Source organism: Pipra filicauda, unplaced genomic scaffold, assembly GCF_003945595.2.
Source record: "Pipra filicauda isolate LSUMZ 115617 unplaced genomic scaffold, ASM394559v2 scaffold314_size1190085_pilon, whole genome shotgun sequence".
NCBI classification, from domain to species: domain Eukaryota; kingdom Metazoa; phylum Chordata; class Aves; order Passeriformes; family Pipridae; genus Pipra; species Pipra filicauda.
The window spans coordinates 312,290-331,197 of record NW_024104437.1 but is presented as its reverse complement, the minus strand read 5'-3'; the positions used below and the strand labels follow the sequence as shown (position 1 = coordinate 331,197).

Genomic DNA, 18,908 nt, shown 5'->3' with positions numbered 1-18,908 from the left:
CTGTGATGTTTCTCAGCATTTTCAGACAAACTTAACTCATAATAAATCTCACATAATGTTTTTGATTTTTGATTTTCTGCAGACAGATAATAATTTTTAAATGTTCTCCACCTTCCTTTCTAATCAGTTGCAAATGGAACTCCTGAAATTAAGAATTTATATTTTTTTATCATCAGCTTCCAAAAAAAAAAGGAAACACTTGAACATCTTTTTTTAGGTGGATCTTTTCAAAGCTCCGTTCTTTAACGTTATGAAAGAAAAAACCTACAGTAGCATTCACAACAACTCAGCTTTCAAAGAGCATCCATTCATTACCATATAAATAGCACAGACACTTACTCAGTATACCTTCCTCTGCCTATCATTCCTCTGTCAAGCCTTTAAGTTCAAAAGTGCACCCTTTTTTTTTTTTTTTTGGTCAAAACAAGAAGACCCATTTTATGTCTACTAAGCAATTATTTTATGAGGGAAGAGCAACGGAACTTCAGTCCATTTTAAATGATATACTGCCTGTCAGACAAGTAGATCTGTTCTGAAAGTCATGGCCCTGACAGTCGGACATGGCTTACGTGACTCTGCTTAATTCCATGTCTACTGTCAAAATAGGTGAATACTGTCAACAGAAAAAAACGATTCTCGAGGTTTCAGAATATTTTGGATATAGATACCATTGACATATGCAGCAACAGACAAACATGTATGCAAGACAGTATTTACTTTCATTTCAATGCCTGTTACACACAAACAAAATCTCCTAGTTTACATGCTTCCTCTGTTGCCCCATTGCATTCTAAATCCCATTATAGTATTATATTATCTACAATACTGTGAAATATGAGGTAGATCAAACTCCCTCTGTTGGACATCAATTTAAGCAAACTGCTTAAATTTCAAAAAAGCAAACCGTTTTTCTTTTTTTCTTTAAAGTTTTGCTTTCTAGAACTGCAGAAGAAATAAGATTATTATTATTCTAGAGCCAGTGTTTATGAGAACTACAACTTTGAAACACTTCTTCAGAAATTAATTCGGCAATACATGGTTGATTTTCTCAGCAATAATGCAGAAGACATGAACCAAGCCACAAACCTATTTACAGGAAGACTGCTACAGAACCACCTCTTCACACCTTGCAAATGGCCTCAGCAGTATTAATTCAGATAGCCTGTTGCCACTAAGAAAACAGATTTGTTCATCTCCACCCTACTTACATGGCACTGTGCGGAGGTAGAGATTGTCTCTTATGATCTGCTGGAGCTCATGGTCCACCGAGCCTTTCTGGAACCGTAAATTGAGGTAGTGACGAAGGTCCTTATCAACAATGCCTCCTGTCAGGGAAAAGACAAATGAAAGCATGATTTAAAATTATATTGCCTTGATGGAAGCAATGAATCACTTGTGAAGTCTTTGTGGCTCATTTTCCTTCATGTTTCTGTAACGATGAAGGACAGAAGCACAAAGAGCTTTCTGGGTAAGGTATGAAGTTGGTACTATATTATTAACTATTGATAACTGTAAAGTTTAAAAACAGTTAATGAAAAATAACTAGCTACATCTTTACAGTTCAGAAAATACATATAGGATTATAGACAGAGTTTCAATTTTTCCTCTGCCCAAAACTTGAACATATTGTTATTATATAATTACCTACGTATGTATCTAAATAATACATTATTAGGTATAATACATTATTGGGTATTATGTTTCCCATGTCCTTGTGCCAATTTCCCACCTGCTTATTAAAGAAAAAATCCTGGTTCAAAATGTCTCTGCAATGTTCAGTGTTTTCAGTCCATGTGTAACCAGAATAAAATGTGGTTGTACTCAATGATCATATAAATGTTTCTAATAGACCTCACATCTGAAGGAGATATTATCGGAAACAAGGGTTCAAATTTTATTTCCACCACCAAAAAGAGTCATTAGTAATACAACAACTCAGCATAGAACTGCAAATATGGAAAAAATTGAGTTAAAAAGCTGTATTTGCCACTTTTACTATAACTTTAGGACAAAACAATTTAAACTACTGTTTAGCCAATGACTGGTGTATCGTGTTCCACTATGAAAGGCATATCTACAAATCTAATCCAACACAATTAATAAGCATCTCCTGATATAGTTCCTCTTCATTTCTTTTCATACTGAATATGGATCACATTTATAATTATAAAGAAAAAGTCTATACATAACTCAATTTCTTCCCTCTCTGATATTCTGACATTACAAAAATATAGAAAATCATTACTACTCTGAGTTCTGACATATAATCCCGAGATGAAAAATTGCAAGCAGATAGATCCCTAACTTGTTGCTTCACACATTCAACCTTAAAACATTTTTCAAATGGCATTTGCTATTGAACCCTCTGCCAAAAGCCTTACCAACTTAGACTATATAAAGATTTTCCTGTAAAAAGGAACATAGAACATTCCTACCTGATTATTTGAAAGTCACTGCAGAGCACAAATGGTTATAAATGAAAATACATTTCTCCTTACAGCTATTCCTATTTATCTGCCAATTACAAGTCCATAATCTTATTATTGCTGTTCTTTGTCAATAACTTCAAAACCTTTTGTTCCAGGTTTATAAAAAGCTCATAAATAATTTCTCTCATCTTTAGCTAAAGGCAAAAAACCGCTGAAATTTCATAATCAAAAGGGGGAAAAAAAAGTGCACCCCAGCTCATAACAGATAAAAAGAAATACCTGCAAGCCCAGTTCCCAGAGGCTGAGAACTTCCATATGGATCTCTGTTCTTCAAGGATCCCAGTTGAGCCACTTAGTCTACTACTTTGTACCACTAACACTGTTTAGAGCAGTGGGCTCGGATTGCAGACCAGACCATCCTTACTCCTGCTAATTCTTGAGAGATTTCAGAGGAGGCAAGGCAAGGGCTAGAGGAGGCTGCAGACAGATGCTCCGAATCCACTGTCCTTTCTGATCGGCTGCAGAGAGTAAAGGTCCTGCAGCTCTTGCTCTTCTTGCTCTAATATACAGAACATGCCCAGTGATGCAGATGCTTTCTGGCAGCCTCAGAAAATGCCAGCTCGAGAACAACAGCTGTAGCCTGCCCACTGACACAAACCTGAATCACTCAACTTATAATGTAAGTAACTTTAGGAACCTACACAGATTTCTGACTCTCAGAGTGCATTTTTTATTTACAGCCTTTTGCTTCAAACAAAGCCATTTAGTTCATTTAGTTCACCATGTGTAATGAATGCACTAAAACCTCCTAAGCACTTCATAAAAAGTCACCTGATATTTTTGGCACATTGCATATTCCAAACTGGAGTACAAAATCATATATTTACAGCAGGAGATGCCTACAGCCCTGCATTTGTTACATGCAGATTCAAAAGCAAGTTTCTAACAGAAATAAAACCAGTACATGGTGCAGAGAAAAAAAAAACTTACCAGCTTCCAAGCACAATGGAAAAAATATGATTTTTTCCTAATATCTGAGTATATACTGTAAGATTAGCAAAGTCAATTTTAAAGAGCAGTCAGATGAACTACAGACAAATTTTCTTCTTCAAAAGTCATTCTGTTTTCTGAACTAACTGGTGTTTTTCAATTCTTTGGGCATAAGTTACCCTTTTTTTTAGTCTGGTATAACAATGTATAACTTTTTCCTTCTGGATATTTAAAAAAAAAAAAAATAGTTCTAGAGTCCTGAAGAGTAGTTTTTATCTTTAGTTCATCCTTCCAACTGTCATTCTGCCTTTCTCCCCTAAAAAACCTTGTAGATTTACCTGATGCTTTTTAAAAGCACATCTGACTCCAGATGTGCTTTCGTGCTATTTATAATACTTGAACTTTGGAGCAGCCTGATCCTTTGATCCTGAAAGTACAATCAGAACAACATTTTGTATGTGCAATTATGGGGCCATAAGACTTTTTGTAAGAAAAATATAGTGAATTGCAAGTACGTAAACCAGCCTTGATTTAGCATCAGTGAATTACAGCTTATGTTACAGACTGTATAAATAAAGAATGAGTAATAATAATAGGATTATGTCCTCGAAAAGGATGAAAATAAGAGACAGAAAATAGTATCATTTGGTTTACTTTGGAGGGAAAGAAGAAACTTCATGGCACTGTCAGTAAGTTCATAGAAAAAGAAACAGGGAGAAAGTGTTTTTACAGACAGTGACTACCACTGAGTGATCCCATCCAATCCAGTTGGTTTCTGACTTGGTTTCTATACAACTCAATATCCCTTTATTTTCTCTTTTTGCAGTACATTGAAAACTGTTGAGACATTGAAAAATTCCTGACATGAACCTAACCCCCTTCATTTCTATCATTCCCAGGCAGCCCACAGTAGAGCAGTTCAGAATGATGCTCAGGGACCACGAGTGCCCATGGCACCGTGGCACAAACGCACAGTGGCTCATGAGATGGAGCTCAGAGAGAAGGAGCCCACCAAGGCCACATCCTGCTCACCACATGTGACAGCAAAAGGAAGCACTGAAGTGTGTCAGAGGAATTATACAGCTCAAGCTTTAGAAACCCAACCCAGAGACCATAATTTAAAGGGTTCTTTGGCCACTGCCATGAGAGGAGGCTGACAACTGTGTGATGGAGCATGCACTGGCTTGCAGCCATGCAGGGCTTCTATTTTTTTTTTCTTTTTGCTGGATTGAGGCCTGTGCACTGTTTCAGTTTCATTTCACTCCAATGAATCCCTTTGCTTTGCTAGCTGGGAAAGATAGGACGTGAATTAAATACTTTCAGTAATGATCTCTTGCATAATGTATGTCTGGTTTAGGTACAGCTACCAATCATGATGGCAAACTCATACCCATGACTGAATTTGATTCCAGATATTATAAAATTAGATATACTTGGATGAACTAAAAAATGCTCTGTTTGGATGTTATACTTATGAATTTAATGAGTAAAGTATATCTTTTTACGGTGTTTTAATGCATTTGTCAAGTCTCCTCCCCTTTATAAAATCTAGTATAAAATCAAAGTCCAATCAAAGTCCAAAAAAAAAAATACAATAAAGAATACACAGGCGAACACTTTGTAGCTCATTAGAGGATTCAAAACTGAAGAAGATAACTGCCATTTCCAAGAAAATAGCAGGGATAAAGGTTTATAGTTTTCTCTAGCCCTAAATATTGTAACTGTTATTTTGTAAGTTCCTATTTGGTAACCCAGCGATGCTGCAGCTGGAGTCTACTCTTGTATTTTATTTTCCATGAAGGACTAATTCTAAACACAAACATTCCTCTTGTTGTTCCCTCAGTGTTAGTTCTAAATAATTTGTCTTACTCTTAACAAATTTTTATGGTTATAACTTTTCAACAAACACTTCTGAGTATTCATCCATTAGTAGTTTCTCATCTTGTATCATAACCTTTCAGTGAACTGTCTTGTTAAAATGTGGTGGGATAAATTGCTTTTTAACAGTACAGTCAATTGCATCTCAGCCAAGAATAATTTGCCTTAGATATTTTATTTGCTGGTAATAAAATGTAAAAGATTTCAGCTCCCTGGCTCCTATAAATACTCCTGGTTAGAAATATCTATAAGCAAGCAGGACTTTTAGATCTATATTTGCATCTATACATGACCTGTGTCTGGGGAAATTAAAGGTAATATCTTGGCATTGTTACCCTGTGAAAGCAGACAAGCTCATAAACTTTCTGCATAAAATACCTCCTCTCTTCCACTGCCTGACCTGCATCAGTTTGGATCTCCCTTTGTTTTCAACAAATTTCCATTTCTGACTGTAAATATAAGCCATATATTTGGCGAAGTCAAAAGCCTTGAATGACAAGGCTTTCACTAGCTTCAGCAGGACTATTCTACTGGAGAGTCTCATCTCAGGTATTTACTCAGGTGGTACCTGGAGCTTTATATCCATACTATGGTATGGCTCCATGGACATCTGACAACAGCTCAAGTTTCTTCAGAACCTCTTCAGTAGAAGACATGCAATTTGGTGCTAGATTAACTTATCCTTCATCATTCACAGATGATCTAACTGACCTTTCAATCAGTATCCTAAATTAAGACCTGGATTCTTTAAATCAGCTATCAGGAATAATTTAGTTCTTTTCTTCACTGAAGAGATAAAAAAGTTTTTTACCCATGAAGGTGAGTGCAAGAATATTTTTTCTGTGATTCTTTCTGGAATATATCAAGGAAATCTTAGTCATCACAGATAAAAAGATGTATAAGGACCTAGAATACCTGAAATTATCCTACAGAACCTCTCTTAATCATTCCAATAATTTCAGTGACACCATGTCCACTTACCTATAAGCATCTCTAAGATTCTTTCGTTCTTTCTATACAATCTAACATTGTATATGAGGTGACCTGTAATTACCCTCCTCCTGTCCTGTTCTCCAAACCCACACAGCTGGTAGATGCACAAAATTCAGCAGTGCAAACTTGAGCAGCAGTGAGGGACTGGCATTACCCAGTTGTGAGAAAGCCCGTGTCAGACAGGGCTCCAAAACTCTCCTGCCTAAAAGATTTTAAACATAAAAGAAAATTGATTGCTATATCCCCAGGTTCTTTCCTCAAATAATCCTCTTGAGAAGAGAACGAGAATTCTTTTTTCCCCTGCAAGTTCTGTGATATTTTATTGTAATAAACTTCAAAAAAAAATCTTTAAGAAAGCATTCATTAAATGGAAAATGATTACTATTAATCATATGAATTGCTAATGTTTGTAGTACAAATGGTACTTTTTAAACAAATGAAGTATGAATTATCTTAGTACTTGATTATTAATAAAGATCTCAGGCATTTAAAACCTCTGAACCAGTATAAAATGATTTACTTTAATAGTTTCTTTAACTAGCAACAGTAACCAGAAAAATCACTTTTAAGAGAGAATATGAAAATTCCAAGTAATATCAAAACTCATAGCTGGATTTTATAAGGATTCATTATTAAAATACAGCTGGTAGCTAAACCTATTATTTAAGGGAAATTATCCTCAACAAATCTATATAGTCCTCAGAGTAATATAAAGATGAATGTTGGCATTTCATTAATCATGGTATAATGGACATATTCAACCTGAAGTTCCTTCAGGTTTCCATGTAAAATATGTAATCACTATAGCAGTAGTCTGAAAACAGTACAACAAAATTTAGTAAATTATAAGTTATGTATTGCACTCCTAGTCATCAGCTGAAGATCACACATTTTATTTTTAAAGCCTTTCTATCCCTAGACTAAACTCTGTGAATCTTTGAACTTCTGCCTGCCTTTCACCACCACCTTCAGCCAAGTCTGCCATCTGACTTATCTGCAGTCTCAAACCATCAGGGGTGAGCTATGATCTATGAGCTTGACTGTGGAATCTGTGGTAAGATAATGCGTGATGGAGAACCAAGAGGGAATTATGCAAGAAAATTAGACTCCTCAGGAAGAAAATTAATTTCTTTCATACTTGGGGCTACTCCAATAAATTCCATTCCTTTATCCTTTAATGGAGATCTAAACAAATTTCAAGAGTAAATGCTTTTGAATTTGATGTCAATTTACATTTTAGAGTTCTTATATGTGTTGTCATATACAATGAAAATGTGATGAAAAACATTTTAAGACCTCGTTTATTGATGGAAAATTGGTCTCTTTCATAGCCTACTATTTTGCAGCCTTTCTTTAGAAAGATTATATTATATTACTAACCTGTTTGCCTATTGATCTATTACATATCATACACATGTATTGTATTTATAACACACTTCTACCCTTAGCTATATTATTTGATTTCTTCCTCCTAGCTTTTTAAATTCAAAGTTTTAAAATACAGTACTAGAGGGATTACAGGTTAAATTGCAAGGGTATGGTACTATATACACATTGTATTAAAAAAACCCACAATAAAATCTAGCCAATGAATGATTTTCTCCATGATGAACATTCATATTTGGATGGTATGTCTCTGTACAAATATGCAATTCCCTCATCTCTGTGGGTGATGTATTCCACCTGCTACCCTAAAACCAGCAGACAGGCTAAGGTTTGCACACTCTGTGATCTTCACAGTGGAGAAAGTTTCCACTTTCTCTGCTGCTGGGAGTGGAGGAACCCTCACTGCCTAAGGACAACTTGGGTTCAGTTGACCACTGTGTTACACTTGCCTTTGTGGTACCTTCCACTTGGGTAGTCAGAGTAAGGACCAGATAAACAGGTTACCCTGCAGCAGTCGCAGGATGAGAACTGCATCACGTGGGTAGACTGATCCTAGGGACACTGTGAAAGCATATGATGCTCTGGATTTATTTTCTTAGCTTTGTGGCTAACCTTACACCTCTGTTTGAAATGTGCACTGTGCTAGAAGCAAAAAGGGAGTTTGTAATGATTCAGGGAGACTGTCAGCAGGAGAATCAACTGAGCCAAATGCATCTGCATTTTGTACCTTATCTCAGATTACTGAACTTCAGCTTTTATTACAATATAGATCCCCACTCCTCTTGGCTACAGTAGGAGTCTTCCATTGCAAAGCAAGATGCAGCACTTTCCAAAGCCTGCTGGCATCACACAACATGGACTTTGTTACCTCAAAGTTACCTCAAGTTAACCTCAAAAAACTGACATTTAACTAGTAAAATCCATTTTGTGGCTTTGCTATTTAGAGGTACTTTGTTTTGTTCTCTTCAGTTAATTTACTGCTCAGCACAGGTCTAGACTGGAATTTCTGGGAAATGCCATGATTTAATTGGTCGGTAAAAAAAAAAGCCCAGCTGTCATTCATGTAACAAACAGAGAGGGCAGTTTAGGGTGCTTTGCTTTCAGAATACTTGTCTTTTATTCGTTGTTCCAGTCAGTAGGTGCATAAATAAAGTGATGTTCAAATACTGCTGCTGCTTCTCTATAAAGCCTGTCTGGAAATAACTGCCTTTTACTCCAGTTTTGTAAATTCAGTAAAGCTAATTATGAAACAACTGTTTGTAGGTGACTCCAGTTTATCAATTATTTGATTGATAACTTACACACAAATGTTAATATTTGCTATTGAGATATTTAAACGACTGTAATTGTTCCTACAAGACTTACCACAAGGCAAAAAATTATCTTTTCAGATGCTTTTGACAGACACAAAATTGTAAGAGATGATACATTTGCTTACAAAGTGAGAATTTCAGAAACTACACTCATCCTGTGCAGTTATATAGAACCCAGCAACATTTGCATGGAGAGGTTTCTCTTGAAATTTGTACATATTTACAGAAGTCTTTATTAGCAGTCAAATACTACCTGGCATTCAGATGCTCTCACTCACAGAAATCTCCTTTCATTTGGTCAAAGGGTATCACAATATAGTTTGAAAGTTGCTAAGGCAATGTTTGCTATATAACCTAAGTCCCAGATACAGTTCCCAAAGAAAGTTCTAGAAACTGACTTCAAGAATTCAGTTGGAAAAGGGAAATAATAAATCTTATTGGTATTCTGCTAAAGACAAAGTCTCTTTGAAAATTGATGGCACATAAAGATCCAAACTCATAGAATAAGTTTAACCAGGGATTGACTGCAAGATACTAAAACCACTTGAACAGAATTACTAAGGGTGGGTTTAGCTTCAGAAAAATATTTATATTTTTATTTGAGTTCAATATATTTCCAGGAAGATGTTTAGTATTCTGGGAAAATCTACATTAGCCACAAATGTCCAATAAACAAAGTTAGCCAAGGAGATAAAAAAATGTCATAAAGATGTAAGAATTTTATTTTTAATCAAACTATAGTGAAATATTTTTTAATGCATATCCTCGGAAAACAAAAAATACCCAAGCTTCTCTCTGTGTGCTGTTTAGTGCATGTTCATTAGAAAAAAACCACACAAATTGGCTTCTCTGGAAAAGCTCGGATGCAGCATTAATCTGTGATACACAATAATGGTGATAATGTGGGGCTCATTCATTCTGGCTGGGTACAAATTATACTTCATTACGTCAGTGTAATTCTCTGTGGTTTTAAGGGTGAGTCACCTGGCACTGAAACCCCACAACCTCTCCTGGGGTCAGCAGGAGGCTGCCCAGCACACCTGCAAGAAGGGCATGCTCAGAGAGTATTCTTCAGGAATTACCCTCGCACATCTTACTTGTACTGAAAGCCTCTTCTGCTGTCCCCACCCAGAGCTTCCACAGTCCACTCTGAGCTCCCCCTGCTCCTAAAAGCCTGTGCTGAAAGATACACGGATAGAGCGTAGGTCTTCACAAACAATCTGTTACAAGCTTTATTATTCAAGCAAAAGCAAAACTTACAGGAATACGTTCAAATTTCTCTTCCTGTGGACAAATATTCTCCTGTCCTTGCTTTGCAATGGGTAAAGCCAGCTCCTTGTAAAAATAGCAACATCTCCTTACCTCTAATAGAAAAATTACTGTTCTGTCCAATACTCTTTTTCTATTAATACATCTATATGACTGTTAATCTAGTAGGGACACAAATATTCTTTTTCTCTAATACTCTTTTCATTTCAATTTCTTTACGAAAGACAACTGTGATGGAACTTTGAGGTCTGACATGTCTTTGAATAAAATATGAAAGACTGAATTGGAATAGTGGCATAATTTTACCAGACTTGAATTATTTGAAAGGTATTTTACTTAAATCATAGCTGCACAATTTTAATTGCTTGAGATAGAGTCTTATTTTCCTTACTTCTGGAAATAATATTGCCATATTAATAGGCTGTGAATTATGTACTGACATTTTGTAAAAAGAAAGATTAATCTGGGTAAAAGAATCCCAGCAACACACAATTTATGAGGGAAGCAAGCTCACAGAGGCTACCATTGTATGAGTTCTAACAATAGTTTAAAAATATGATTTAGGTGGGTATCTGAATCATGGCAGCCCAGTTCTTTAAAGTCTTAGCAGCATCTCAGTCTGAACTCATAATGTACCATGAAAATTCACTACCATAATACATTACTTCTTTGCTTTCTGATACTCATAAATAGAATAACAGCATTTTGCAAACTTTGTACCCATGAAACTCGTCAATTGGAAAGTCAGTTTTGCAATAGATAATCTGAACTTTGCAGAGTTCACAAAATAAGTGCTAAACTCTGAGACTGAATTGCATATACCTTATGAAATGGGTATCCTTTCCCCAAAAAGCTATTTTCCAGAATCAAGTGTCATTCACAGCATTCATATCAAGTCAAAACAAGAGTAAAACACTGAGAAAAATTAAAAGGGGAGTTGTTTTACAGCTATTTTTCAGCAATACTTAGTCCTTGTAGGACAGCATTGAAGTGGTGATACATGTTACACGCCAAGAAACCTGCATTTCAGTCAAGACAGAAGAGTACATGAAGACTGTGGGGTGTTTGAGGTTCCCTGGAAGGAAAGTTGCTCTACTAGTGGAACAGGTCATTATCAGGCTTAAAACCAAATCAAACGAGAAATAACTAGACTAGCAGCAGACTTGATACGTAGAACTTTACAAAAGACTACTGTTAATTCAATTGACAGGGTACTTCTAAGGCTATATATTATTCAGTTCTTTATTTTGCCCTGGCTTGGTAATTAGATAGTCTAACTATTTTTTTCCCCCTTCCTGGGGAAGCCATATTCCCTAAGGCATCCAAGGTGGTTATACAGGTGACTGTCAGAAATAAAGGTTATATAGGTAACTGTCAGAAATAAAATAAATTCTGATAATATGTACACAAAAAGTTGGAAATAGCACATAATTTCACTAAAACGGTAATTCTTTAACATGCTAGATATAGCTAGAACATAATATATAGATATAATCTATAACAAAATAAGGATTTGTTGTTTAAAATGACTGTATAACAAGGCATAAGTAATCCCCTTTTCTTTCATGAAAACATCTAAAACATAATCCTTTTTTTTGTACAGTCTTATAAAGTGATTAATAATCTTAAAATAATAGTTAATAATTAATACTAAGAATTAAAAGACTAGCAAAAAAAATAGTTTGTGAAATACAAGTGAAGGTACAAATAAGTAAGGTTGAAAAAACTACTAATTTGTCAGTGAAGCATCTTTTATTGTGACAAACTTATAAGCTATACTTGCATAACAGCATGACAGATAGCACCCGCTACCTTAATATAAAAGCCATTCAAAGGGTTTCCTGGCACCATCCATCACACTAGGCAAGTTTTGAAAATGTACAGTAAAAGTACAATCAAAGCAGTGTAAATTTTGGTAAAAGACTGAGTCATACTCAAAGTGAAAAGTAAAAATTAAGTTATCGAGGCCTCAGTTGCCCGGTACAGCATCATGCATCTGGTTTGCTACAGAATGTCTCTAAAACAACTTTAACAGTTTGCCCTACATAGGTCTTAATTAAATACAACAATATTTGTCATAAAAGCACTCAGCTACAGGTACCAGAACATTTCAGATCAGAGAACTATTACTCTGGGTCACACACTGCACTGTTTTGCTTGGTGGTCTGTCTCTGGCAAGCATTTTGTCAAGGCAAAGTGTTCACCAGAGCCTGGGTATTTTGGCTGCTGAAATCTGGCAGGGCAGACACTCTCTCTTAATTCTGCCTCTGAATCACTCCCAATAAGGATATGGTTCCTACAGTTCCTCTTTTTTTCACATATGAAAAGAAAAATCTGCCTACTTCTTTCAGAGAGAAGCTAGCAGGATGAAATTAAAGCAAAAATATGACTAAACACCAAATACAACAGAGAGATTTGCAGATGACAAAGCAAACAATTGTCATGTACTTACTGCTGACAGTGTTTTCTAAGCAGTGCAGTACTGTTCTTCCCTTGTAGGCAAGGACACAGCCTGCACAAACCCATATCTCTGTGTCAGTCAACAACAGTAGATCCCCAGCATGAAAAGATAAGGTAGCTCCAAATTAGCTTGTTCTCAAAAAGCTACAAAAAATTGGATTGATTTTTTAAATAAAAAAAAATTAAAGTCTTTGTAATGTCACTCAATAAATCCTTCAAAAATACTGTACACTGCTAAGCCCAGACAATAAAGCAATTTCTTTATGCCATCAAAGGTACCTTCTGTGTAGAATGGTACTTTAGCATGAAAGGCAGCACTTGGTTCTTGGAGCACTGAACCAGCTGCTCAGTGCATTAAGAGGCTCTTATATTCTGGGACAGTCTGGTTGGTTAGTTGAGTCCCCTTGTGTTGATTTAATTAGCACTGCTGGAAAATGCAAATGACCAAAAGAGACACGGTGCACTGTGCAAAATTAGATTGTGCAAAATATGTGTGCTTACATAATATGTTTCAACAGAGAAATAAAATGCTCCTGTTCCCAGGAGCTGTAGGCAGGCAGATGGTGGGTACTCTAGCAAGATCATGCACTCTGCCTGCAGAGATGTGATGCCTTCAACCTCTAGGGAAGAGACTGCTGCTGCACTTCTCTAATACCCCAGTTTGCTGATCCACAGAACAAAACACAGGATTACAGCTGGACTAAAATTGCTCACTCTGCATCCCCAGAAGCAGGAAGGTGTCACATCAGGGGACAAAACTGAGATGACAGAGCTCTAGGTTCACTTTGTTACCCTTCAGGCACATTGTCCCCATGGCTATGATCTACTGGACTGAAATCAATAGAGTCTGGAGTTCAGGAGTATGTTCAGCTGTTTCGCACAGAATTTATTACATTTTCACAGTTGTTACTTAATTAAAAGAGAAAACTAGTGGGCTAAAATCATGGGGTAATAAAGAATTTGGCAAGCCACTGAGGTGTGGGTTAATAGTTACACATTTCCAGCTTTATCTGTTCATATCTGTTAAGGTCAATATCAGCTGGCATATGGTACAAAGCCATTAAAAGAGCCTCAGATACAAATATTATCAAGGAGGATGTGCCTGTCATTTTACCTGCCTTTCTCTTTTGAAATTTTGATGCATACCCCATAAAATATCTGTACTTTCCCAATGCCATTTCCTTCTTTTAGTGCTACAGGCCCAATACACTGTACATAAGGTTTATACCATATAAGAAATGCTAGCAGTCAATTTGCCTTTTTTCTATTTTTAACAGGCTTGACAGTATTAAACTAGCATGCAGAGACAATGGAGAGATTTATGGTTTTAAATCAGGAAGCTAGTAAAAATTTCCTGTTTCCCTAAGACTGCAATAAAAAAGGAAATCAAAACAATAAAGGGCCAGATTCTTGGATACTCGTGCAGCAATGGTAAAGAAAACTTCTGCTCATCTCATGGATTCTCTTCTATGCACTTGAAGACTGAAAGGAAACAGAATAACTTCAGCACTTGGCTTTAATTATTTTACCTTTATCCATTTTGAAACACTACTGTGAGGCCTCTGGCACATATTGGTAGACTTGGGCCTCACATGCAGAACAATGCTAGTGGGCAAGTCAGATTGTTTACTCATCATATACTAATAAGTTCAAATAATACTAATGCCAGAGTAGGTCTGCATTCAGATTTTGGGGTATGAGGTGTCAGAGCAGAGAAAACAGATGGTTACATTTAGGGACTCTGCAAATGTCTCTATTGCTTTAGGAACACGGACAAAAGATGATAGCACAGGAAGAAACAATGACTTTACTATGCATATTTCATGCAATAAATAAACCATATCATCTGCTGCACATGAAGAAGGAGATTTTTGCTTCAGACTCCCTTCAGACTGAAATGTGCTAAGGGTTCAATTTAAATGTTGAGGTTACTTCTAAAGGCTCCTTGTGCTGCCAAGTGATCCCCCAAAACTCTAAGTCAGTTTACATGACAGAAGAACATAAAGATTGCATCAGGCTTACTGTATCTGAGGTTCTCAGAAACTGCATGTATAACTGAAAAAATAAAGCAGCTTGGGGATCAATATTAATAGACAGCATGTCCTACCAGCCATGGGAGTCACACTGAATCCCCAGAGGAAATCATCATCATAGGATTAAAGCTCTTGATGTCCCAAACAAGCAAGTATTGGCTCTATACATATCTGTGAACATAATGCATCTATGTCCTCTTTCTTGCAATAGATGTCAGAGCTACAGAAACAGCTCATAAAAAAGGAAATATATATACATGTCTATATTGGTATAGTACAAACCAACCAACCACCCTAAAGACTTTCAGCCTCTGTAATACTGAGGGGAAAAAAATATTTTTGTTTGCAATCAAAGAACATTCTAAATTAAATACAATTTAAAGCCCCTGCTAAGGATCAAAATTTTTTTGCATATATATATAAAGCAAGGTGCAACGGTGTCAGATGTCAGTTTAACTCAGATTAAGTACTAGCTTTCTACATCAAAATAGTGAACTCCTAAGGGGGAACACTTAGAGCTGAGGAACGCTCTTGTTTTAACTGAGACAGTGAGGGAAGTGCAAATCACATTTGTCCCAGAAAAAAAAAAAAAAAAAAGGCAAAATATTTCAAGAACTTTATGAATGTGTAATGTTGGTTGAAGCTTGGAGCAGAGCATCGGAGACTGGTTGGCTGTTTCAAGACTAACTTCAGTTGAAGCTGTGATCTTATTCATCAGGTGAATTCAGAAGAATTCCACAAAGACTTCTGATTTTTGGTGCTTTAATTAAACAAATGGAGGAGAGACACTCAAAGAAAATTGAGTAGAGTGGTTTGGTCCTGTACTGTAGTCTGGAGGCATCATTTAATCAGCAAAAGACCAAAGACACCAGGAAAAAAAGATCAAGGTTTTGCTCTTAAGGAGCACATAAAAGATGTACTAATTCACCAGTTGTCAAAGAAGAGCTGGCAGATGCCCTCATTCAGAAAGGGAATAGTCAGTATATGGAGATATCAACTTTACTGGTTGGGGATATTTCAACAATAAAGGGAATGCCGTACATCAAGGAAAACCAAGAGGAAAGTTAACTTCTGAGGATGCTGCCAGCACTATAGCATCTCCTAAAAATTATCAGCTACTGCTCTGTGCTTTGTGAATGGTTAAAGAGAGGTTATATCTATATTACCAAATAGTGGGGCTCAAGGTCAGCACTGGTGAAGAGACTGGTTGAGGACTTAACACCCAGACCATGCATCCTTTAGGGGTCTCACTTAGTACTGGTCCTACTCTACTCCCATGGACTCACTGTGTGCCTCTCACAACTGGTCATTTTTCTGGTTTATCTGCAACCAAACTGAGCCCAGTCTGCATCCATACTGATATGCAGGATGAACTAAAGTGTAAAACTAATTTCTTATTGCAAGTATGTTTCTCATGTTACAAATTCTTTCTTTTCATGCTATGCTAACTTATGCTCCTGTTTTACTTCTGTTCTAGGTTATTTGTTGCCCTAACAGGTACCTAAAAAGATACTAAATATTATTAGTGCTTTCATTATTATTACCATCATTATCATTGTCATCATCATCATTATTATTACTATTCCAAGTATTAACTTGTGCCTTGTGCCAGAAATAGAATACCATAAAGGAAAAAAGGATGTATTTTGGGACAGCAGACAACGACTGCATCACAAACAGGAAGAATGCTACTGAAAAATGCTGGATATTCTAAATAATTTATTCAGAGTTTCAGATTCAAAGTAGCCAGGCTGCCAAAGGCTACTGAAACAATGACTGGGTTAGAAAAATGTCACTGAGCAATTTGGTATGTATGTATACATGGAACCGAGCATGAGACAGTCTTAGCATTACTTAATTTTTGTTTTAAGGCAAATTACATTTTCTGAATTTCTGCATCACAAATGTGGGGAATTTAAAAGCATAACACAAACAAGTCAGATCTGTCATTTGATGGCTGCAGATCTGGAAAGATCTAAAACTACTCTAAATATGGGCAAAGGTATGCAGTTAGATTTTAAGATTATAAATACTAATGCTTGATGTTCAAGATCAGAAAAAAAAAACATTAGATCCTTAGACATCAGATCCTGTCTGACCTCCCACATGCTGCAGGACATGTCATTTCAGCCAGTGACTCCTGTATTAAGCCTAATAATTTATGTTGCTACAGCATTTTCCAGAAAGGTCTATAGGCTTGAAGGATCTCCAAACTACCACCTCTTTCTTTGGTGGTTTGGGTGGCCTTATTCTTAAAAAATTTATGCCTTAATTTTAATTTGAATGTCTCTGAATTCTCTTTCCAGTCTTTGGCTATAGTATCCCTCTTTTCCTTCATCATTGAAATATCTGCAACTGCAACGTTACAGCAGCCAGGTTGCTTGCTCTCCCTCCTGTCCCCCAAAGCACTCTGTTGATACCTCAGGAGCTGCTGTACTTTTAGAGGAAAATAGGTATTGCTGATGAGAAGAACAAAATAATGAGAAAATGATTCTGATGAACACGAGATACCTGTTGAGATTTCCAAACTCCTCTTGGCACAGCACAGAAGAAAGGACACCACTTCGTTTGACAGGATTATATTTTTCATTTTACTTAACATTTGATCCTTCAAATAAAATATTATTTCCTTTCCAAATCTGTTTTTCTGCAGATATAAGTCCCGTAAAAATGGAAGATATATCAGTCAGTGTCCACAGAGCAGATCATTGATTAGCCAACATGATAATTCTTGGTTTCAAATTCTCTCACCTTACAGTAACAATAAGCTTTCTCTGCTTTTCCTAGATCATGCCCTAAACTATGGGTAAAATGATGGGTATGGTACACACCATGTTTAAACAGAGCTTCCTGGAACAGAGTCAGATTTGTTACAGACAGCAGATTTGCTGCTGGCAAGTGCATTAGAGATAGGAGAAAGGTGGTGAAAAGTGGCGGAACTTCCCTTACCTCACAGCAGTGTGATTGACTTTTCTCTGCAAATGTGAACAGCTAACAGGTGATAAAAGGCTATAAAAAGCCCAACAGAGGCCTTTATTTGATATTTAGGCTACCTTAAAAGTGTTATATGCACCTGAAAGCTGAAGTATTCAGTAAAGTACATACAGTTTTAAAAAGAATTCTTGTTTTCTGTCTATTGCCTATTAGGTGGTCAAAAAATCTACTTGGATTTTATGTGTTGAAGGTCAATTAGAATAATGCTGTCCTCCTGTCCATAGAATGAACTCAGTTTAAGTACACACCTCCCAGGCTGTCTAATAAGCTCCTGCTGAGGTGCTCTCTGAGAAGATCATTCACCAGCCTCTGTCTTTGAATCCACCATTTAAAAGCAATTTGTAAAAACAGCATGTTTATTAAGTTGCATTCTGGACCATGCAACTGATAAGTTTACTGTGTTTGAAAATTCTAATTCTACATACCTACAGAAAATGAGTAAGATCAAATTTCACACAAAATCTGCTGCTGTGCTTCACCAGTTGTGATTTGCACATAAACATCTTTGCAGCAAAATATCTCAATGGTGTTTTCACATCAGTAGGTTTCAGTCACAGCATGTTATGCTTTAACAAAAATAAAATTGCTGCATGGCTAAAGAAAGACTTTTAAAAAATGTATTGATGAGTCTTGCAAAATGCTTGGGTATTGCTTCCAATATGATTTTTACCATAACTACAGAAATACAATATCTGGTTTTCTTTAAGGTAATCACTTTACAATCTCATAGATTCAAGTGCATAAAAGTAGAGGTTATTAAGCTGTTAGCACTTATTCTCACCAACCGATTTGTTTCTCTCCATACACTTTTCTCCCAACATCAGACAGCATTGTAGCTCTTACACTGTATAATCCTGAATAAAAATACCACACTTCTAAATAAAACAAGGGAATTACAGTGACAGAGAAAAGGTGTTATGTCACTAAGTCAAATTCTTTATATTCTACTTGCTATCCATTTGCTTCTGTCCCCACTTTCTATACTTTGCATCTTTCACTTCTATATCAATAGGATGAAGCAGAACTCTGAGCGGCTTTATTATCTGCAAAGGTTTAAATTTCAGATTCCCCTCAAAATCCCTTTAGGACAGTTGCAAAACTGAAGGCACATATTTTTTGGTGCAAAAGAAGATACCTGTGTCTAATCTTCTGAAGCTGCAAAC

General features: G+C 36.3%; 1 protein-coding gene across 11 annotated transcripts in view; it reads right to left on the bottom strand.

The window, feature by feature from the left end:
- MAGI2 (membrane associated guanylate kinase, WW and PDZ domain containing 2) overlaps positions 1 to 18,908 on the bottom strand; it is a 722,750-nt gene that overhangs the window by 503,821 nt on the left and 200,021 nt on the right. For all 11 annotated transcript variants that reach the window (XM_039383531.1, XM_039383530.1, XM_027730044.2 and 8 more), the window contains exon 2: positions 1,209 to 1,325. In XM_039383531.1, the coding sequence (XP_039239465.1) occupies positions 1,209 to 1,325 (117 nt within the window). The remainder of the gene's footprint in view (positions 1 to 1,208; positions 1,326 to 18,908) is intronic.